At 50.1% G+C, this 20886-nt stretch overlaps 1 protein-coding gene across 1 annotated transcript in view; it reads right to left on the bottom strand.

Annotated features, from left to right (window-relative positions):
- The window catches only part of greb1l (GREB1 like retinoic acid receptor coactivator), a 42193-nt gene that overhangs the window by 14661 nt on the left and 6646 nt on the right, over positions 1-20886 (bottom strand). The window contains exons 2-17 of the mRNA XM_084458040.1: positions 10924-11040; positions 8196-8355; positions 7714-7881; positions 7070-7246; positions 6513-6689; positions 6155-6280; positions 5473-5595; positions 4594-4731; positions 4195-4320; positions 3669-3806; positions 3191-3376; positions 1698-1997; positions 1180-1308; positions 911-1045; positions 435-632; positions 77-257 (exon numbers count right to left, since the gene is read on the bottom strand). Of these exons, the coding sequence (XP_084314166.1) occupies positions 77-257; positions 435-632; positions 911-1045; positions 1180-1308; positions 1698-1997; positions 3191-3376; positions 3669-3806; positions 4195-4320; positions 4594-4731; positions 5473-5595; positions 6155-6280; positions 6513-6689; positions 7070-7246; positions 7714-7881; positions 8196-8352 (2459 nt within the window). The 5' untranslated portion in view covers positions 8353-8355; positions 10924-11040. The remainder of the gene's footprint in view (positions 1-76; positions 258-434; positions 633-910; positions 1046-1179; positions 1309-1697; positions 1998-3190; positions 3377-3668; positions 3807-4194; positions 4321-4593; positions 4732-5472; positions 5596-6154; positions 6281-6512; positions 6690-7069; positions 7247-7713; positions 7882-8195; positions 8356-10923; positions 11041-20886) is intronic.

Raw genomic sequence — 20886 nt, 5'->3', positions numbered from 1 at the left:
AATCCTATATTCTGTTGTGTCTAAACTTAAAAAAAATAAAAATAATGAAGAGCTTGCCCTGTCCCTCCCACCCTACCTGGTCAGGTCGACATGCGAGTTGTCGTGGATGAGGACGAACAGGGTGTAGGGGTTCTGCTTGACCTTCCTCATGAAGGCCTCCATCTTGCCGTGCACGTCGCCGTCCAGGCGCACCACGTACCTGTCGGACCTCTGGTGGGCCGTGGAGGCGTCCTCGATGCCCAGGTCCAACAGCACCCCTGGTCGTCGGAGAGAGAGCGGACATGCGGAAGGTCAGGTCATGTTGTCCATCCTGTTGGACGTTGGACGTCCACCCTAGTGGACGTGGCCCCAGCGGCGGAATCCCGCTTCATGCAACCCCCGGGCGTCCAACCCCACACCCCTCACCCCGCCCCCTTCTCCCCGCGACGGTCTACCTGATTGACGGATGCGCTGGGCGGTCTGGTGCACCAGCACGTGAGAGGGCGGGACCAGGACCAGGAAGTCCACCTTGCAGAAGCGGCCCAGGTCCAAACTCTGGCTGCCGGAGTCGGCTATGGAGCAGACCTGGGACAGCAGGCTCCTGGCCACGCTCAGCTGCGGGGGGTAGATCTGGAACACCTCCCTCAGCAGCTCTGTCACAGAGAAGAGGCCAGGGGGGAGCATATTTAGTCACCTTTACAAGCGGCTGTGTTCAAGAATGTCGGTTACATCCGTCGGAAAGATGGTTATCTTTCCATGTTCCCGATAACCCACTCTTTGTTTCAAAGCCAGCTTTGAAGACGGTGCCCAAGGCTACCGCAGAGACACTGTTTGCAAACCAAGGTGGTAACTATATTTTCTCGTAGAGAGGTAGTGACAGTTGCTAGTCAGTAGCCCCAAGGGTCCAGAGGGGTCCGAGTGAGAGGCTGACCTGACTGGGAGGGTGGCACCAGACTGGCAGCCTCCTGGGAGTGGATGTGGTCGGTGACGTCCCCCTGGAACGGCTGGATGACCTGGCCCTTGCGTCGCCGCTGGTAACGCACCAGCTGCTTGTCCAGATTGTCCCCTGGGAAACGACAAAAGGGCCAGCGGAGTCAGACACGACCACGCATAAAAACACTGGACCCGCTTTCACTGGACGTTTCAAAACGCTGACGCATCAGCGCGACCGACACCTCGTTCCGCCGGCCCCGTACTCACCTAGCGAGGTGGTTTTGAAGTGAGACGCCAAGACGCTGACCTTCCCCGTGATGAGCTCATAGCTGATCTCCTTCAGGAACTCGTTGGTGGTGAGCATGCCCTCGGACAGGGCTCGCGCCTGGTACTTCCCTGAGATGGATAGATAGATAGATAGATATAGATAGATAGATAGATAGATAGATAGATAGATAGATAGATAGATAGATAGATAGATAGATAGATAGATAGATAGATAGATAGATAGATAGATAGATAGATAGATAGATAGATAGATAGATAGATAGATAGATAGATAGATAGATAGATAGATAGATAGATAGATAGAGTAGATAGATAGATAAACACTTAATTAATCCTGAAGGACATTTAAGCACCCAGTAGGAAACACAGTACATACACAAGTAAGAATCAGAGCAGAGAGGTGCACCGTCAACCCACTGACACAACGAGCCAGACCTCGCGGGTGCCGTTGGCCAGTCAGACGGTACCGGCGCCGCAGGGCGGCGGGCAGAACTCACCCAGCACCAGCACGCAGAACTCGTTGCCGCTCATCTTGGAGGCGCAGACAATGACCACGTAGGCCGGCAGGCGCTGCTGGTGCGGCGGGCCCTCGCAGAGCGAACGCAGCGACTCCGAGATGCCCTCCCCCAGGGAATTGTGGGTGACGAGGACCTGGACGCTGCCGCCGGAGACGCTGGCCTCCAGGCGGGCCAGCCAGGGCAGCTGGGCGGGGGAGATAGCGGGGCCACCGGGGCAACACAGCATGGCCTTCAGCACGATCTGCTCAAACTCCTCCCTCAGCGGGATCTGCTCTGAGCCTGCCGGGGGACGCAACAAACACATGACTGAGGCCTGGACCAATAGGAACACACCTTCACCCTTGACATCATTAGTTACCAACGCCCAAATCAAATCAACACAATGTGTTTCACAGAAAAGGAGAGGGGGTTTATCTGTATATACTGATCCTGATGAAATAAAAAAGTTTAAAAAAACATTTGGACCAATAGGAGAATTGTAAAATAAAAATTCTTCCCTGACCTCTCTCAACGAGATGATCGAGCAAGCTCCTGGAAAATATTGATTACTGTGTTAACTACAAAAGCACCTCGTTACATCCTGTAGTTCATCATGACTACATGGATTATTTACTCTGTGGGGGATGCTCTGGTTTTTGCACAACACTAATTCAAGGTCACACTCCCACAGTGAGCCTCTGTTTACCATGCAAGCAAGGCAGAGAATAGCTAACTGCTGAGAGGTGGGCTGAGGCTTGTTCCATATCACCAATCCTCAGGTTTACTGTGTTCTAGTCAAATCTGACAGTCAGACTGATTTTCCAAATCATAAATATTGTGTTTTCCATCTGATTACCTCAAAATTGTATGTTTTCCCTCCACGCTAGGCATTTGAACATTGCTAATCACCACTTTCATTCAATTTTGAGTGGTTTAGCCAACTTTGTCACACCTGTGGTGTTTTGGGTCTAAAATGGCCGCCATAGGAAATGAATGGGTAAGTTGTTGTATTATTAATAATATATATAGTATAATAGTATACCTTATTATAGTATTTGCAGACAAATTTGGCCGGTCTGTTATTAACCCAAAAACTATAAATCATAGCAAAATTTTGTTTAACACCTTTTTGTGCAAAATTACGTGAGGATTTATGGTTTTCAGGTTAATGTAAGATCAGTTAAAACCAAATCTATACTAAGGGGGGTAGCAATGAACACTGGAGAAAGGTTTAGTTTAATCCCTGCAGAACACGAAGGCCTTGGCCTCTAGCCTATCAATCATTAGCCGGAACATTCTAAGAAACATGTGGGGACAGGAAACAAATTCAGCCATGAAGGACAAACTTAAACACACCAGACCAGAGACACTGCACTTTACAACATAATTAAGAACTTCAGTTGGAAGTTGATGGAGACCATTTATTTAGTAAATGGTTTATCGACAGGGCCAGGACTTAGTGACGGTGTGTGTGTGTGTGTGTGTGTCTTTACCTAGTCTCGCCAGGTACTGTAAGGTGAGCAGTATCATGGTCTCTACGTTGAGCAGCTGGTTGCTGGTCAGGCCCAGGCTCTCCAGCGTGGCCTCGGTCAGCAGGCTGCCCTTATAGCAGCTCATCAGCAGGGGGCTCACCACGATGTCCCCCACGTTCCCGTAGAAGTAGGGCAGTGTGCCGTGCCCTGCCACACAAACTCAGCGTCACACCCACACTGGCCAACAATATACAGGCTGATGAGATATTACATCTGAGACATTTTCCATGAGTCTTGATTGAAATACACATGCGCGCGCGCGCACACACACACACACACACACACACACACACACACACACACACACACACACTCAAGGCATGGAAATGCTGATGGAAGGCTCATCTGAGAATAACCTAGAGAAACATTTTCCACTGTTGCGCAATAAGACGAGACGTTCCACAGTTAATCAGAGTAGCAGACAGAAAACCATGGTTACCTATGAGGATGACTGGCCGGACTCCTGAGGTGTTGAGCAGGTTGTCGGGGACGATGACGGTCTCTCCGGCGGTGACCGGTTGGGGCTGTAGGACCCCAGTCACAGGCTGCTGGGGAGTGGGCATGGCCAACACAGAGCCTGACAGAAAAAGACACACGTCGACACGTGAAGATAACGGACCGTGCAAACGTGTCTGTCTTTAGGTATGGTATGGTCTTACAGTGTGACACGTACTGTATGTCCCAACAATGACAAAGGTCCCCTGAAAACAATGACATTGAATATTGCTTACAACCAGAATGGTTTTCTTCCAGTTCAACTGCCTCTGCTAGCCTGGCAGAGCTTCTCACACACACACACACACACACACACACACACACACACACACACACACACACACACACGCACACACTCAAGGCTTTTCTGTAAGTGCCTTAAAGAGCACTTACACTGTATATATACTTACAGTATATATATACTTAGTAACGTAAGCACTTTGGGGCGTGTCTGTGTTCGGGGGACTGACCTGGGGAGCACACTATTGGTCGGATGGCGGGCACGGGGACGGCGGTGGGAGGGACCGGCACCAGAGCGCTGGGGTGCCAGCCGCGGTGGCGCTTCTTGGGCGGACCCGACGTCATGGCAGGAGAGGCTGAACAGAAAGCATGGCACTGTCGTACGGTGTCGAAAATATCACACGTGGCAAACCATCTAACGAGGGCAGTCTAGAAACAATCCTAATCTTATCATATTCCATCCTGTACGGATGAAGAGCAGCCGAGGTACAGTAATCGTTTAGGAACTGAACTGAAACCACACTTCTGCCATAGATAAACAACAACCACAACAACAACAACTTAAACAACAAAGTGACCTTTCCTGTTCCTGTGTTAGTAGCATTGATCTAGAAGGAGATGGCACTCACCAGGGACGTCCACCAGGTCTGGGGTTCGGTAGCCCTGCCCCTTAGCCCCCAGGGGCACCTGGGAGGGACTGAGTAGGGGCGGACGGCCTTCAGCGGCCAGCCCGTTGGCAGGACCATTCACCCGCAGGGCAGTGGGCACTAGACACACACAAACACACAGGATACACAATCGCAGATTACTCAAATGTTTGTTACAGCTGCTGAGTTCAAAATGATCTAACACTACCAACATGGCTTGATCTACAGAAATGGCACCCATGCATGAGATGGGATCTATCTTCCAATATGGTGATTTCCCAAGATTCAAATTAAGACTGAATCATATATAAAGGGGTATCTGGCTTAACACAGAATTATTGATTTACAATACATGAGTGGCTATTACCAATGACCTGATGGGATACTTTCCAATCTCATATTCACTGTGTATGCATTACGCTAATATATTGATCACTGTGTATAGCCCTTGCTTGTCAATCTCGCAACCTTGTAAAAAAGAGCTAATGGATAGCCATGCCTTAAAAAGTCATTACAACGATCTGCCCCTCGGTATTGATGTGAGTGTATGTGTGTGTGTGTGTGTGTGTGTGTGTGTGTGTCTCCAGGCAGAAGGAAAAGCTAATCTTGGCTCCGCAGTCACAGCTCAATCTTCCTGTGCCGGGCCATGTAAACAAACCCGTTGCTAGGCAACGCCGTCCACCGCCCAGGCAAGGCCTTGTCACCGAGGTGATTACCATAGTCGCATGATCTTATATAAAAAATAGCTAGCACCTGCTAACGCCGGGGGAGCATGAGCGTGAGGGATTCGCTCGAATATCAAAATGACAATGATCGAAGAAAGAGCGCCCCTGTCAGCAGCAGAGGGGGAGAGAGGCGCACCTATGGGCAGGGTCTTGCTCCCCGCTGTGGAGGACAGGGGCTTGATGAAGCCGCAGTCACGACCCTGGTCCTGTCCCCCGAAGAACCCGGAGGAGACCACGGCGCCTCGGGTCGGTGGGGAGTCTGAGGGAGCAGGTGCAGAGAGAGAGAGAGAGAAAGAGAGAGAGAGAAAGAGAGAGAGAGAGAGAGAGAGAGAGACAGACCTTAGAATGCATCCACTCAAACCCTCAAGGTTAGAGCCGGGAGATGGCAGGCTAACCTCGACGTGTCAATAGAGCAGAACAGCTGCCCAGGAGGCCACTCTGAAAGCCTCCGGGTCCAGTTGAGATCAATACCAGAATGACTATTCAATCAAAGCCGTCATCTGGCCTTCCTGAGAGGCCAGAGCCAGAAACCCAGATTAATATGTAGTTAAGAGTAGCTTTTGTATTTGGTTAAACAGCTGTGTTCTCATAAAGGAACAGGAAGAACAACTCATGCCAATTGATCGGCTTTGAGTGAACAAGGCAGCTTTTACAGCAGAACCCAGACTACACCCTCGTTACAAAGCACCTTATATCTGCCGTAGCATCTGATTAAATACGGCAGAAAAGTAGAGGCTTTCATGGCGGCTCATTATCGCAGAGAAGAAAAAAAACGCCTATAGGGGGCGCTGTGTCCGATTGGCCCCCAGAAGCCCCACCTGAGAGGGAGAAGGGGGAGGAGCTGTGGCCGTTGGTGCCGCCGCTGTTCTCCTTGCTGCTCAGCGAGGAGGAGGAGCCGGGCTTGGAGGCGGAGGCGCTGGTGGCGAACTGCGTCGTCTTACAGTCTGGGGGGGAAACGGGGGGGGAGGAGATACTTATAGAAGAACATCGAATCATCTATTATATATATATCTTATATATGTTTATATATATAATATCCAGCACTGTTTGGTGGGACATAAAAAACCATGATGCAGTCCAATTGGATACCTATGTCAAGAGCTAAGCCCAAGCACATGGAAGAAATACGAATAGGAAATTCATTACGGATGAGGAGTATAATAAGGGTCTTCTGACCTTTCCAGCAGATGAGAGGTCCTTTGCACAGAGCACCTTGAGAGGTCTTCACCAGGTAGTACTTTAAGTGCTTCTGCTTTTTGGGCTGGGTGGCCAGCTTCAGGTTGATGTGATTAGAAAACTCTGTGAAATACCGGAACCCTTTCTCCCCACAGCCGACGCAGTTTCCAGAAAACCCTGCAGGCAGACAAAAAAATAATAAAACAGCCCGTCAAAACCTACGGCTTCCTGTCCAGAGACCTAGATGGACAAAGATAGACATGGATGGATCAATCTCAAAGCGAATCTAAAAGGGAAACCATTAAACTGCAACTGCCAAACATTAAAATGGCAAAAAGTGCAAGCGGCATCACATGAAGTGGCCGTCACCTGCGTCATCCACGTGAGTCACCGATCCCCTCGCCGGCTCGTGGTTAGAATAAACAACTCTCTCTCTCTCTCTCTCTCTCCCTCTCTCTCTCTCTCTCTCTCTCTCTCTCTCCCTCCCTCTCTCTCTCTCTCTCTCCCTCTCTCTCTCTCCCTCTCTCTCTCTCTCTCTCTCAGAGGGATGGACTGACCTAAAAGTGCATTTTTCCCGTTCTCATCAGGCAGGAAGCGCCGGTCCACGGCGCACACTAGAATGTGCTCAGGGACGCCGGGGGACTTGGCGCCGACCAGCTCGAAGCCCGCAGGGACCTCCAGGTCTTCCATTGCCATGGAGACCAGCCGCAGGTCCTTCCCGGCTTGGCAGAACCCTGGGCCAATTAGAGGAGGGAGACATGATCAATGGTAAGTGGGCTGCTCTTATATAGCGCTTTCATCCCAAGCACTTTACAATGAAGGCCTCTCATTCACCCATTCGCACACACATTCACACACCAATGGCGGCAGTTGTCATGCAAGATGCTAGCCTGCTCATTGGGAGCAATTTGGGGTTCAGTGTCTCGCCCAAGGACACTTCGACATGTGGACAGGAGGAGCCGGGATTCGAACCGCCGACCCTAAGATCATTGGACGACCCGCTCTACCTCCCGTGCTACAGTCGCCCCAGCGGCAACAGCACAGTGCTGATAGTAACATCGGCATGATACCCCGGGGATCATATTCAGTGCAACACCAGTGAGCTCGGCGTTCCCATGAATCTCATCCCGTTCTATATCTTCTGACGTGAGGTGTTGTCGTTGGTGGGGGTAGGGGGGGGGAGGGGGGCGGGGCTTCCTACCGTCCAGGGTGCAGCAGCCGTCGGGGGTGGGTCCTTGCAGATAGGGCAGCGGTGGGCTGCTGGCGTCCGAGTCGTCCTCCTCCTCCAGCTCCTCCAGGCTGTTGGAGGGGTGTCCGTTCAGCAGGTGGTGCCCGGGGGGGCTGGCTGGCTCCGCCTTGGGATTCATGTCTGGGGGGGGGTTTCACAACCAGGTCAAGATTATTTCAAAATGGACACCGTTTTGTGTCGCCGTTTGTCCAGCAATAGTCATAGTAGAGGTACGGTAAAGCTCAAAATTCAAGCCCAGATAGCAAGCGGATCCGGGCCATATACAGGCCAGATCTGGCCCTTGTGGCTTAGTTCCGGCCCATATATGGCCCAGATCTGCTTGCTATCTGGGAGGCGGTTTACTTGTCATTACGTGATACGGGCGCGAGGAAATGCTTAGCTCGTCAGGCGTCTTTGAGCAAAGACCACGGCGAAGGTCTATCATCAAGCCCTACCCTCCATGTTGCCGGGGTACTGGTCCGGCTCCAGGTACAGCTGTGTGAAGATGGGCTGCGGGTCGCCGCTGCTGGAGCGCAGCGAGGCTTCGATGGAGTTGTGCAGCGCCTCTTCAAAGCGGGCCGACTTCAGCTGCCCGGCGTACGAATTCCCCATGATCTGTAAACGAAGGGGACGTCGTGAAAAAAAAAAAAGGCTCTCAACCTTCGACCCTCGGCTCTGGCCGGCTCATCGCATCAATTAGTTGCGACGCCCACACACACACACACGCGTGAATGCACACGCGCGTACGCGTGCACGCACACGAACCCACGCTTGTGCGCACGCATAAGATTGCGGCTGTATTTCTATCTCTGTCTCTTGTCTGGTCTGTCTATTTCGTGTGTCTCTCTCTGTGTCCCTCTGTCTCTGTGTTGGTCTCCCTGCCAACCCCCCCCCCCCCCCCCCTCTGGGACATCTGCCACAGTTGGCTGTGTGGCCCTGGGGATTGAGTGTGTGTGTGTGTGTGTGTGAGGGGGGGGGGGGCAGGTGGCAGCTGGACACTGGGACAAACATGTGGCCCTCAGAGATCGAGAGAGAGAGCGGGGGTGTCTCTCGCTCAGCTCAGTGAAAAGACCTTGTTCAAAGACAGGAGGGAGTGTAGAGAGCCTGAGAGGGGTCAGAGGTCACGGAGACATACCCAGGCGGACACGGACCATTTACCATCACGGCCATCACGGCATTCCCTGTTCATCTCTCGGGTCACGGCCATATGTGTGGTCACATATCTGGGGTCACGGCCATAGCGCGCTCCAGTATCACTGTTTATTCCAGCCCAACTCAATCTTTCGCAGGGTTTACAAAAACGAGGGCCGAGCGAGTTATGGTTCCTGACACATGGTCTTGGCCTGAGAAGCCCGCCCAGCCAGCGTTTGTCCTTGGGCTACATTTGGCCCCTGGAGGAGCCGCTGGATAAACGTAACCAACAGCCAGGTTGAAGGCTTCAGCTGTTTTGGGAACAGCCTGGCCTCCTCGCCGTCAGCCCCCTCTAACGCTGCGCAGCTGTGAAGTTTTGACGGCTTTCTTTGCAGAAAGATAATTTGACTACAACGTGTTTTGACTACGGCAAGTCTTATGAATGACCTCAAAAGCGTTGTCGAGGCCGGAGAGTGTCAGCAATAATGAATATATCAAAATTATCAGAGGAATATTGAGGCTGTAGCATTTATTTGAACGCGTTGATCCTTTTCAACCTTACATTACAAAATCTAGTTCTACTGCACCCTAAACCTTCAAGGATTCAAGGATCTTGATTTGTCAAATGTACAATGAAATGCTTCACATCAATTCTCTCAGGTCCTGAGGCAGGGTCCTTTCTGTAACTATTAACCGCATACAGCCAAACACAGAACTAACTGTCAATCATTACTTCAGGAATATCTGATTTTGATCATCTGAGATTAGCTCTTAATAAGCAAACCACTTGAAGAATGTGTTCCCGTCCACGCCGTCCTTTTGATGTCCTGCCAACCAGAAAACCTTTGCATCTGAATGTGAATTTGGAAATGAGGGCAGGGTTATTCTCCCTGTCTCTGTAATGCAGTCTTTGAAGCTGAGGGCCTCGAACGTTTTATTTTGTCAATAACGAGCCTCCGTGGATCGAATGTGGAGCGGCTCTTCTCCTCTGAGATCTTTGTTCTGACCGCGCCTGGACAGGCTACATGCAGACCCGACGTTTACCCCGGAACCTTCCCAGAGGGCAGTGGGGTGGGGGTGGAGGGTTGGGGGGGGGGTGGTGGGGTGACCTGCCCGGCTCAGACAAAGGACAAGATTAACTCTGCTGTGCCTGATTGTGCTTTTGACAGAGATAAGCAGCTTAACATAAAGAAGCTACAGTACTTCTCACTCAACCCATGGAGGAAGGTAAAAAAAAAAAAAGAAAGAAGAAAAGACAGCCTGAGGCTTCGTACGCTCTGCCTGTCCGGTCGTGACGAAAGAGAGAACACGAGAGAGAACGAGAGAGAGAGAGAGAGAGAGAGAGAGAGAGAGAGAGTCTCCACAGGTCAGAGAGTCAGGGTAACCCCCGGAGCGAACAGATTTATCATTAACCTGGCGCACGGCAGAGGTGAACACAAAGAAGACCCCCGCCCCCCCCCCCCCACCACCATGTCTGAGCCAGGCCGTGGCCCAGGTCACCTGAAGGATGTAGCTGAGGTGTGACTAAGGTCAGCCAGTGGCGGGAGGGCGTTTTAAGAGAGGTAGCGCCGGGAATGGTGTTTGGTTGACGGATGGACACGCGGCAACGACTGAACAGTGCTCCAGGGAGAGGCAGATTGTTAGCGAAGGACCTTCCCTGAGGTGAATGTTAGAAAAGAATGCCCCCTCTCTCTCTCTCTCTCTCTCCCTCTCTCTCTCTCCCTCTCTCTCTCTCTCTCTCCCTCCCTCTCTCTCTCTCTCCCTCTCTCTCTCTCCCTCCCTCCCTCCCTCCCTCCCTCCCTCTCTCCCCCCCTCTCTCTCTCTTCAGTGACAGCCACTCCTCCTTGGTGGCCATGTCCGCTCCTTGGACTCTGGGTGGTATTGGCAGATTGTCTAAGTCTGACCTCCAGGTCGGGAGGAGCCCGAGCTTCTGTCCAGCCGATTCCTCGGGGAGCTCAGGGGTGGGTGTCTAAGGACTAGAACATTCTTCCTCTCTCTCTCACTCCTCCCTGATAAGACCGTTGTGTAGCAACAGGCCCGCTTTCTTCTTACCTTGTCCTTTAGTTCCCAGGTGTGAAGGGACTCGATCGCCTCTGCTACATGCTGCGTCAGCAGGACTGCGAGGAACTTTCCGTCAGCGGCATCGTTCTCAGCAGCAGAACTTTAGATCTGAAGAAGGATTCAGGGGAACTCTTAATAGGCCATTTCACCAATTACAGTATGCAGAGTGAGATACAGTACACTGTAAATATGTACATACTGGCTAAAACCTGTCAGCTACGTGTTTGGTAGAAGAACTGTACTTGATCTCTATTCAGATCACATAGCAATATAGAGTAGCTTTCGAGCACTAAAAAAGGTGGGAGGTCATGAAATAAATAGCCAGGACCCGCCGGGCAGGGCTTTTAAAAGTCAACACAGTCCACAAAACATGTTCACTCACAAAAAGAATGGCCGCACTTATGGGCAATCAGGGGGGCCACTCTAAAGTGAAGGGGGGGATGTAACAGATTGGCCAGCACCATGACATATGTACCGCGCGCGGCCGGCGAAAAAAGGGGGTTATGTGATACTGCTGCCCTGGGGGTATTTTGGTAAAACACACTTGGGTGTTAGAGTTTATGGTCACCCCCCCACCTCACACACACACACACAGTCCCTCCTCTGAATGAGCACTTCCACTTTGACCCGTAGCATTGTTGACCCACTCAAGAGCTAGATACACATGACCCATTCAGAGATGCCCCCTGTTATCATCGCCGTCATACGGTGTGTGGAGCTCGAGGATCCAAGTCCTCTCAGCGGCATTACATACCTACGCTCCTACGAGGCTCCTGTTGCGAGAGATGAGCCTGATAGCACTGATAGCACTGATCAAACTACAGAGCCAAAGAGACAAAGCCACAGTATAGATAACCAACACAATCTAGCAAACTGACGGAGTCACACCAAGTGGGTGTTGTCAGAAATTCCATTGACAATGATCTTTTAGAGTATCCTGTGCCTATACAGAAAGTCAGTCTTAATAGAGTTCTATGTCGTGGGACCAAAAAAAGATTTAGATCACGATGATGGATATCGGCCTGCAGTCTTTCCCACAGCACGTTGAAATGTTTGGATTCCTGTCTAGCAGGTAAGGGGGAACACAGAGACAGAGATGGCTCCTGAGATGGAGCTGAAGGAGTGATAAAATCTTGACACTCATTCAGGCACTGCCCAAGGCACCCAACGGGTCCTGTTCTCTTAGTAATGACATTTGAGGGGCCTTTCACTTTACCTAAAGGTTTAAGGTGGTGGTGGTAGCAGTATACACACAAGCAGGCACACCCTCAAGCACACACAGACACAGAAACACATGCGCGCGCACACACACACACACACACACACACACACACGCACACACACACACACACACGCACACACACACACAAACACACACACACGCACACACACAAACACACAGAAATACCACACAAACTCTTTGTTACAGGCATCAAAAGTAATAACTTAGATATCAGTGTCCTTCAGTAACTGTCCACTTATATAAGTGGATTCACTGACCGCAAGGTCTTTGTGGGAAGACTAGTTTACTCAGGGTCATTTGAACATTTTCTGTCATTTCGAGAAGAATGGTGAACCAGTTGATCGTGCCTTTCATGTGAGTGAATGAGCAGATAATTTAAACTCGACTCCACAAGGTGAATATGGAAAAATTCCGCTTCCCAGTTACAGTCTCTTTCAGCACAGCGGTCACTCCCTCTTTTGTTAGTCCTCTCATCTGCATAATCACATTACACCGCTGACAATGACTGGGAAAGGGCAGGTCACTCTGACCATCCAGGAACCGCATATTCAAAGCAGCCTGTAGTTTCACGTTACACAATCCCTCCACAGTACGCTTCTGCTTGCACTGCGACAAACATGTTTTAATGTCAGACTTGTGACAAAGGTGATTATCGAGGTCAACAAACGTAGCAATGTAGCAGAGCAGGATTACCGACCCTCCAAACCAAACCAAAGGGTTTTACGTTAATTTTCATCACCTGACTGTAACAAAAAAAGTGATGAATGCTCAAAGTTGATAAACAAAAAAGATGAAAGTTTGTTCCTCTACCCATCAGGCCTGGGTTAGGCCCATACGATTCACACGCATACAGGGGCGAAGAGAAGTCAGCATGTGAAAGACAGAGCTCCTCTGGGGGAAGAAGGGGGAAGGGGAGAAAATGCAAAAAGGGACTAACATTTCAAATGAGGCGTTAAAAGCCTCGTCTCATCAACAGCGTGGGACATAGGACACATCCGGCACCGAAGGACAGACCAAACACATCAAAACGCTTCGGTACCTTCCATGGTCCTGTTCTTCCATGGTTCTGTACTTTCCATGGTCCTGTTCCATTCATGGTTCCGCTGCCAGTGGCCACACAGTCCAAACGCAAAAAAAAGAGGTTCCACAAATGCGAAGGGATCCTTATTTCACGGCTAGTCCATTTTGAGTGGTAATTCCTCCCGGGGAAGAAAGAAAAGGGTGATGGTATCCCAGCAGATGGAGGGTTTATTTCTTATCAGGCATTTCTCAGGGCACCGCTTTGTTGGTCATGATACTCCACACTAAGGACAGATCCTGTTCTTCTCCCCACTGCATCAGAACCCCTCTACCCCTCTCTCTCTCTCTCTCTGACACACAAACACACACACACACACACACGCGCGCACACTCGGAAACCCTCCCCCCCAGTCCCCTTGTCCCCTCCCAGTTTGGTGCCATTTGCCTGTGAGTGAATCCACCGGGGGCTCATTCATCTTGGCCCTGCTGACCCCCCGTGGTGACAGATGCTCTTGGAGGGCCAGCGGGCCGACCGGGGGGAACAAAGAGGGGGTCAGCCTCTCCCCGGCCGGCCCGCACGCCCGCCACGCGTGACCCCCCAGCATGCTCCCCAACACAGGGAGGGGGGCCTGCTGGATGCTCCGGCCGCTGATCAAATTCAACCAGAGAGCTACGGAATAAGAAAAAAAATAACCTAATCATACCGGCGATTTCCGTCCCCTTCTCACCCCCCCCCCCCCCCCCTCTCTCTCTCTCTCAGCCACACCCCTTGTTTTTTATTGGGGCCAATTTAGAGATAGGGCAACCCATGGCAAAATGGGGGGCAAGGAATGTCAGGTCAGGCTCACAGGCTCAGCGTTTTGCCCCCCCCCCCCCGCCCCCCCCCCGGACCAGGCTACAGGCAGCCTTGCTGGGATTGACCCCTCACTTTTTTACTCCTGCTATAAATACCAGGGGCTCATCTGGTCAAAATAAATAAACGGAGAGGCAGGCAGATGTTAGGGGATTACTGGTCATTATGACCACGGTGACGGGTCTTATCATTACAGTGCGCCCGGCGGAGGTGGAACTCTGGCCCAGGGATGACCGCAGGAGGAACTTAGGAAAGAAGCTCAAGTTAAGAAAATAAATAGTGGGAAACGGGGTTTCCCCTCTGCGATTCCAAGCAGGGAATTTCGGGGGGGAACGCGTGGATTTGGGTTACGTGAGCATTGGACAATTATCGATCAATTCCAGTGCAGCGAGTTTCCTCCCATGGATGGTTCTCATCATGTTTTCGTTAAGTTGTTATCAGTTACCAATGAAGAATAACATACTCCTGCACACTTTTTCTCTGATTTTAATCAGTCAACATATCGGTTTCTACCTTCATCAGGACAGATTTTTTGATGATGAAGGTAGAAACCGAAACGTTGACTGATTAAAAGCAGAGAGCAGCAGTGTGCGGGAGTATGTTATTCTTCATTTGAAACTTTTAAGGGGATTTACTCCCAGCACCACAACAGTGTGAGAGGGTGCATGTTGGTATTTTCACCTGTTATCAGTTACCAACATCTTGAGTGCAATATAATACTACACTCTCTCCAGAGCCAGTGGTGCATGTCTCGGTTGTCACACTCCACTATCGCATGACTCCAGTAGTCAACAACAAACCCCCCCAAGTCCAGACTGCCAAATCAAACTCCCTCTACTCTGCCTGGATCCTGTCTTGGCTGCAAAGCTTAACATGGCATGTTAATAATTGGCAGTAGCCTTATTCAAGGAAAAAAAAGGCCACTCACAAACAGAAAGCCCCTGTGGATCCTGCTGTCCTCCAGTAGCAATTTTCTGTTTTCTTACCAACTAATTAATTTCTCTGTTAAGTAAAGTCAGCAAGAATTTGACAGGCAAATAAAGAAAGAGACCAAGTCAACACACAACTACTTGACAGCGCTGCAGTAATGCTTAACGCTCAGAATGGAGTTATGGAATTCCTCTGTCCTTACATTGACTAGGCCAGAATCATCTCTGTTACAATTCTATAATCCTTTTTTTGTGGAATTAAACAAATGGGTGAATCATTACATCAGATGTCATTAATCAAGATAGCGCTGAGACTTTTTAAATGATCATTAATAAAACTGCTGTGTTGTTGTGCAATAAAGCTGTGCAGACTTTCCAGTTCATTACCACAGATATAGTCAACAGTTGTTTTAATCTGACCATATACCTCTTCTCACCTCCTCACAAATGACTATATTGGGGCTCAGGCAGTGTGAGAGACAGCTATAAACCCTGGAATTAGCCAATCAGGTGCTCCATTAGTCTGCCGGCACTCATTCCCTCATTTCTGTTAATCAGACACCTTTGTCTGACCACTGGGTTTGACTCTGTCCATGAAATTTGTCCACTTTTACTCCATTGGGCCACACACGATATGCCAGTGTGTTCGCCTGCCTCATCTGTTGGCTCAGTTGGTAAAACAACTGACTCATGCTCTGAGTCATGCAGAAGTTCACTCTGGAGACCTTACAGTATGAGAGGTAAAGACATTTAAAACACCGTCAAAATATCAAACCGTCCACGCGGAGTGAAAGCAGCAAGTTCAACCAGGGGGAAGAGGTCTGTCAGTGTGATTTATGTCCCAAGCCCCTGACTTTGACACAGGCTGTTCTAAATAGCCCATTTGAAATGGAGATGATGAGTAAACCCAGAGGTTTCTTTGGCCTCATGGGAAACAAAAGCAGCCCCGGCCTGAATGCTGCCCCCCCCCCCCCCCCCCCCGAACCCATCCCTCAACGCTGCATTGAGCTCCGGCCAAAGACCCTGACAAAGGGGAAGTATCCCTTCCACCACCACCTGAGGAAAGACAGGTCATGTGACAGGTCGGGGGGAGACTGGGGGGTCTGGAGGTCCGCCCCCCCCCCTCCCTCCCCCTCCTCCTCCTCCCCGCCTTCTCTCTGTCTTAAGATTCCCACAGGAGCGCAGCTTTGTCTTAGCTCAGCGCTGACTCAGCAGATTATCCAGGCCCCGTGCAGCTGCGTGCGTCCGGGGCCGCTCTCTCCTCGCGGCGGGGGGACCGGCCCTCGACGGCGCTTACGTCCGGAGCCGAAATGCGGCTGTGAAATAAACATTGATTCCGAGGAAATACTGACGCAGAAAAACGTGACACCGTTCACCGGCCAGGAGCTGTTGGGCGACACGGCGCTTTTTTGCGTCGATCGATAACGAAGCAACGTGTTCGGCCTCAGGGTGAGTGACGGGCATCAGGTGGGCAGGCGAGCGGGGCGAACGGCCGGAGCCCGGGTGTGAAATGTGACGGCACGTCCGGGGCTCAACTGTCAAAGGGGAAAACAACGGCAAAACAACAATGGCCCCCGCTTGAGAACCCCCCTCCCCCACACACACACACACACACTTCACCTTCTCCCCCGCGCTGGCCGTACCTGACGGCGCGAGGGCTCACACTTCCATTTACTACTAGCGGGGTGGCAGTACCCTGTTCTCGTTTCCTTAAAAAAGCCCCCCCACACACACACACAGCTCTCCCCAACCCCCCCCCCCCCCTCTCAGGACTACCTGCTGGGACCTGAAGTGCAAATTGGCACTAGTGAGGTTAGCAGATGAGCGGGGGCCATTCAGGACTTTTCACCGGGCCACACAAACAAAAGGTGGCATTCCAGCTGAATGCCATTGCTGAAGTCAGCGACAGCAGAGAGGGAGAGGGAGAGAGAGAGAGAGAGAGAGAGAGGGAGAGAGGGAGAGAGAGAAGCCCAGGGGAGGTGCACGTGGGAGGGTTTGAGAGAGAGGGGGAGGGGGTGGGGGGTTGGGGTAGGCCCTGCAACTATAAAGGGGGGTGAACCAGGGTTTAAGGCCTGGTGAGCCGGGGATAGGAGGAGGAGGGGGTAGGAGGAGGAGGGGGGGGGTCTTGGGGCTGGGGAGCTGGGGCGGACAAAAGGAACATTTGGGCAGATGAAGAAGTCATCATCATTAAGCCACTGGAAGTTTACTGTCCAGTTATAAAAGTCATTTCAGAGAGAGGGTCTGGGGGCGTGAGGGGGCCTGAGGAGGAGCTGTGGGACTGTGGAGCTAATTCATTAGGGACAGCCAGCCTTTGTGTTCTCCCCAGGTTGATTGGAGTGGTGACCTTGCCACACACTCTTGCCTGCTGGATGAGTTTAAGGGCAAGGCATTTAACCTTAAACTAAATCCCCCCCGCAGACAAAGGCCAGCATCATTCATTAACAAAGACCACATAAACAGATGCTATTAAATGCAATGCCAACCGGATAACTGTGCTAAACAAAAATTGTATCGAGATGAATACATACAGAGATCGCGGTGAATACATCATAAATTATGAAAAACTATTAACAGAATTTGTTTCTTATTTTCTATATTGGTATTATTGTTATATTCGGAAAGAAAAAGACAATCAGCGAGGAAGAGAGGTTGACAATTAAAAACAACAACTAATTTAGCTGGCAGGAAGAACTTGTCACAGGTAACAATAGGCCTACTTTCTGAAATTCAAATCTAGACTTGTTGCTGAAGACATAGAGCTTGTGATTCCGTTGGACAAATTTCGCAAACCTATCTTGCCGAAAAACAACATAAAAAAAACTCAAGATCTTATCAAATATCTCATGTTACCACACACTGCTGTAACTCCTTTTGTCAACTAAAACAGAATACACTGCTAAACAATTTAACTGAGAAAATGTAATGAAAGATATACAGATCCGTATTAGGCTACTTGCGTTTAGACTTGGCAGAATGAGTGATAGTTTACAATGCTGTTCATGGCTGTGTAATAAAATGGAAGGCCTGTTAGTGAACCCAATCTGCATTTAACAACACTGCCCAGGGTTGAACGGCAGTTCACCTCAATGTGAACCAGAGACCAGGACACTGGACTTATTCAAGGCTGCAATGCTGCAATACACAACAAAGAAAGATCTATACTCTATACTGTAAATCTGTCACCAGCAATGGTCAAGCAACAGTCAATGGTAAAAGAGAAAAGAATTCAGGTCATTCTGATAACAATTGTGAATGGTATTCTGTCTTTTGTTTGTTGAAAATGCTTATTTAATAAAATTATTCAGAAATCAACTAATTCCGCTACAACAATCATTATTCAAACCAATTATTCAATTGCATCAACTTATTATCAACTGATCAACTTATTATCAACTGAAAATGATACACTTACTGAAACAACCCCCCCAATATAACTGTAAAGACAGTAAATGGAGTGACTTGACCAACTGTGGTTTATACCTGAAACTTGAAACAACTGTGGTTTCTATCACCCGATCATCACCACAGCTACGCAGGCATCTGGTCAACACCTCACACCTCACCCCTAATAGATCCTTCATGGTCACTTGGAACAGGATTATTTAGACAGGTCTATTCGTTATGGGGTGTAAAAGAGGGACCTCTAAAACCATGTATCATGAAGGGGAGGTGGTGCCATCAAAACACTCTGTCTTATCAGATGACGGGACCAGCGAAGGGTCGAGTTCCGTTTCCTGACCTACCGTGTCCCCCCCCCCCCCCACACCCCCCTCCTCCTCATCAGATGACAGGGGGTGTCGGTCACATGATAGGACAGAGGCCAGACTGGCTGTCTTCAGTTCTACTCAGTTGAATCTTAAGATATCGGACGCAGCCAGGATTAAGAATTCAATTCAACAAGGAGTCGAATCTGCAACAACTGACCAATCAAAAGACCCCTTTGTCGCATTGTTTGTTGTCAAGTCACGCAAGAGCAAGAGCATGAAAACAAAAGCTACGGAAGACAAAATGGCAGACAGCTACCCACATGACCTTCCTCCTTGAATCCTGTCAGAGACAGGACACTCATGAAAAGAGAATGCACACCTTCAAAGTTTTTTAGACAGGTGCGCAGGAATAAGTCCAAAAAAGAGAGGTCTCGCACCCTGACCTCACCGGCAAACTCTATTTTATTAGAAAAAGGAACAATGTTTCGGTCCACCGACCTTCATCAGGTCACCTGAGACAGGACACTAACATGATCTAGTTATATCTCAGAACTACCGAGCGTGCGCAGCACCCTTCCGGAAAGAGGCCGTGTGTTTCAAAGCTGGCGCAGAGAGAGCACGCCCTCCCACAATAGGATCTCTTCATTCTCCCCTTCCTCTGAAAAAAAAAGTCCCAGCCACCTTGAATCCATTTGAGTGACACATTGACAAAGAAGGTCTTTAATGTCCTGAGGAAGGAGCCCTCTGCCCCCCCCCCCCCGAAACTTCCTTACGAGGCAATCAGCTGTGTCCACCATGCAGTTCTTCCTGACCCCAGGCGCCGTTTGCTGTATCACAATCCCCCCCACCCCCACTCTTTCTCCCTCACCCCCCCCCCCCCACCACCCTCTGATTAATAAGAGCCAGGTTGCCCCCGGTGACGGGGAACCACACTTAAATCCCATCAGTCCGCCGCGGCACACCGAGACCCACAGTAGCAGCAGGACTCTTTTTGTCCTAACGGGACAATGGGATCTGGGGCATCCTTTGTCCGGGTTTTGACACCAACACAAACCTCACTGATGAGAGAAGTGACAGTAAACCTATTCAGGCCTGGTGCCTCTTCATCTGAATTGACCCTTTGAGAGACGGGATATTTTCCCGGCAGATGTGAGCGGGGCTGGGCCGGGCCGGCCTCTGTGGGCCTCGCAGATGAAGACGTCCGTTTATTAGTTACCGAGGTGTTGAAAAATTTAAATCTTGTTAGGTTAAAAAATAACAAACAAATAAATAAATAAATAAATAAATCCAGAAGTTGATTCTGTCGTTCAACCAAAGCCAGTTGTGTGAGGCTGTGCACTGAATGGTCATAGTTGTCAGTGATGTCACACGTGATTTTAAAACTCAACTATACATCCCAAGTGTTCACTATAGTATTCACTTCCCTCTGACACAACAACGCATCTCACAACACAAACGGTCCTCCCAACATAATGAATGAGAGGGTTTCAATAGTGAGCTCTCTGTCCGGAGAAAATGAACGAGACATTCTGTGTCGGTCTTTTGCACTGTCCTGTCCTGCACCCTGTCCTATGTCGTCTGCAACAGCGTATACCTGAACCCTAGTCAAATTCCTAGTATGTGTGAACCATATACATTCCAATCAACCGATCTTGAATCTTGAATCTGACCAGAGACAGAGCATCGGTCAGCAGAGCTCCAGAGCAGGGCTGTGCGATGGAGAGAGGCCAGATAAGGTTGTTCTCATTCCGGCCCACGAGGCCTTATCTCGGTCTGGGGGCTGGGCGAGGATCTGCCTCTGCTCTTCCCATGGTCAATATTTGTTCTTTTTCTTATCAAACGCAGGGAGCAGGGAGTCTGGGCGCCTGCTGTGAGCAGGAAAGCTTTCAGACCAAACGGATGATACCTACCGTGTGTGTGTGTGTGTGTGCGTGTGCGTGTGTGTGCATGTGTGTAGATCAGGAGCGGGCATTATCAGAATCAGAGGCTGTACAGAATAGTTCACTTTTCACACCGGGCGGGCAGAGAGTCACACAGAGTCTCTACTCACAACTGAATGTGCCACTTCTTCCATCGGACCAGATGCGCGCTACTTCAAGGTCTGGTTTGTTTTTCAGCACGTTTTCTTTTTTTTTCTTTCCTCAGGGTGTGTTCTCGTGCACCAGGCCCGTCTCTCGGACGTGAGAGGGGGAGCGAGAGCCG

Source organism: Borostomias antarcticus (assembly GCF_949987555.1).
Source record: "Borostomias antarcticus genome assembly, chromosome: 24".
NCBI classification, from domain to species: domain Eukaryota; kingdom Metazoa; phylum Chordata; class Actinopteri; order Stomiiformes; family Stomiidae; genus Borostomias; species Borostomias antarcticus.
This window is presented reverse-complemented; position numbering and strand designations above follow the sequence as displayed.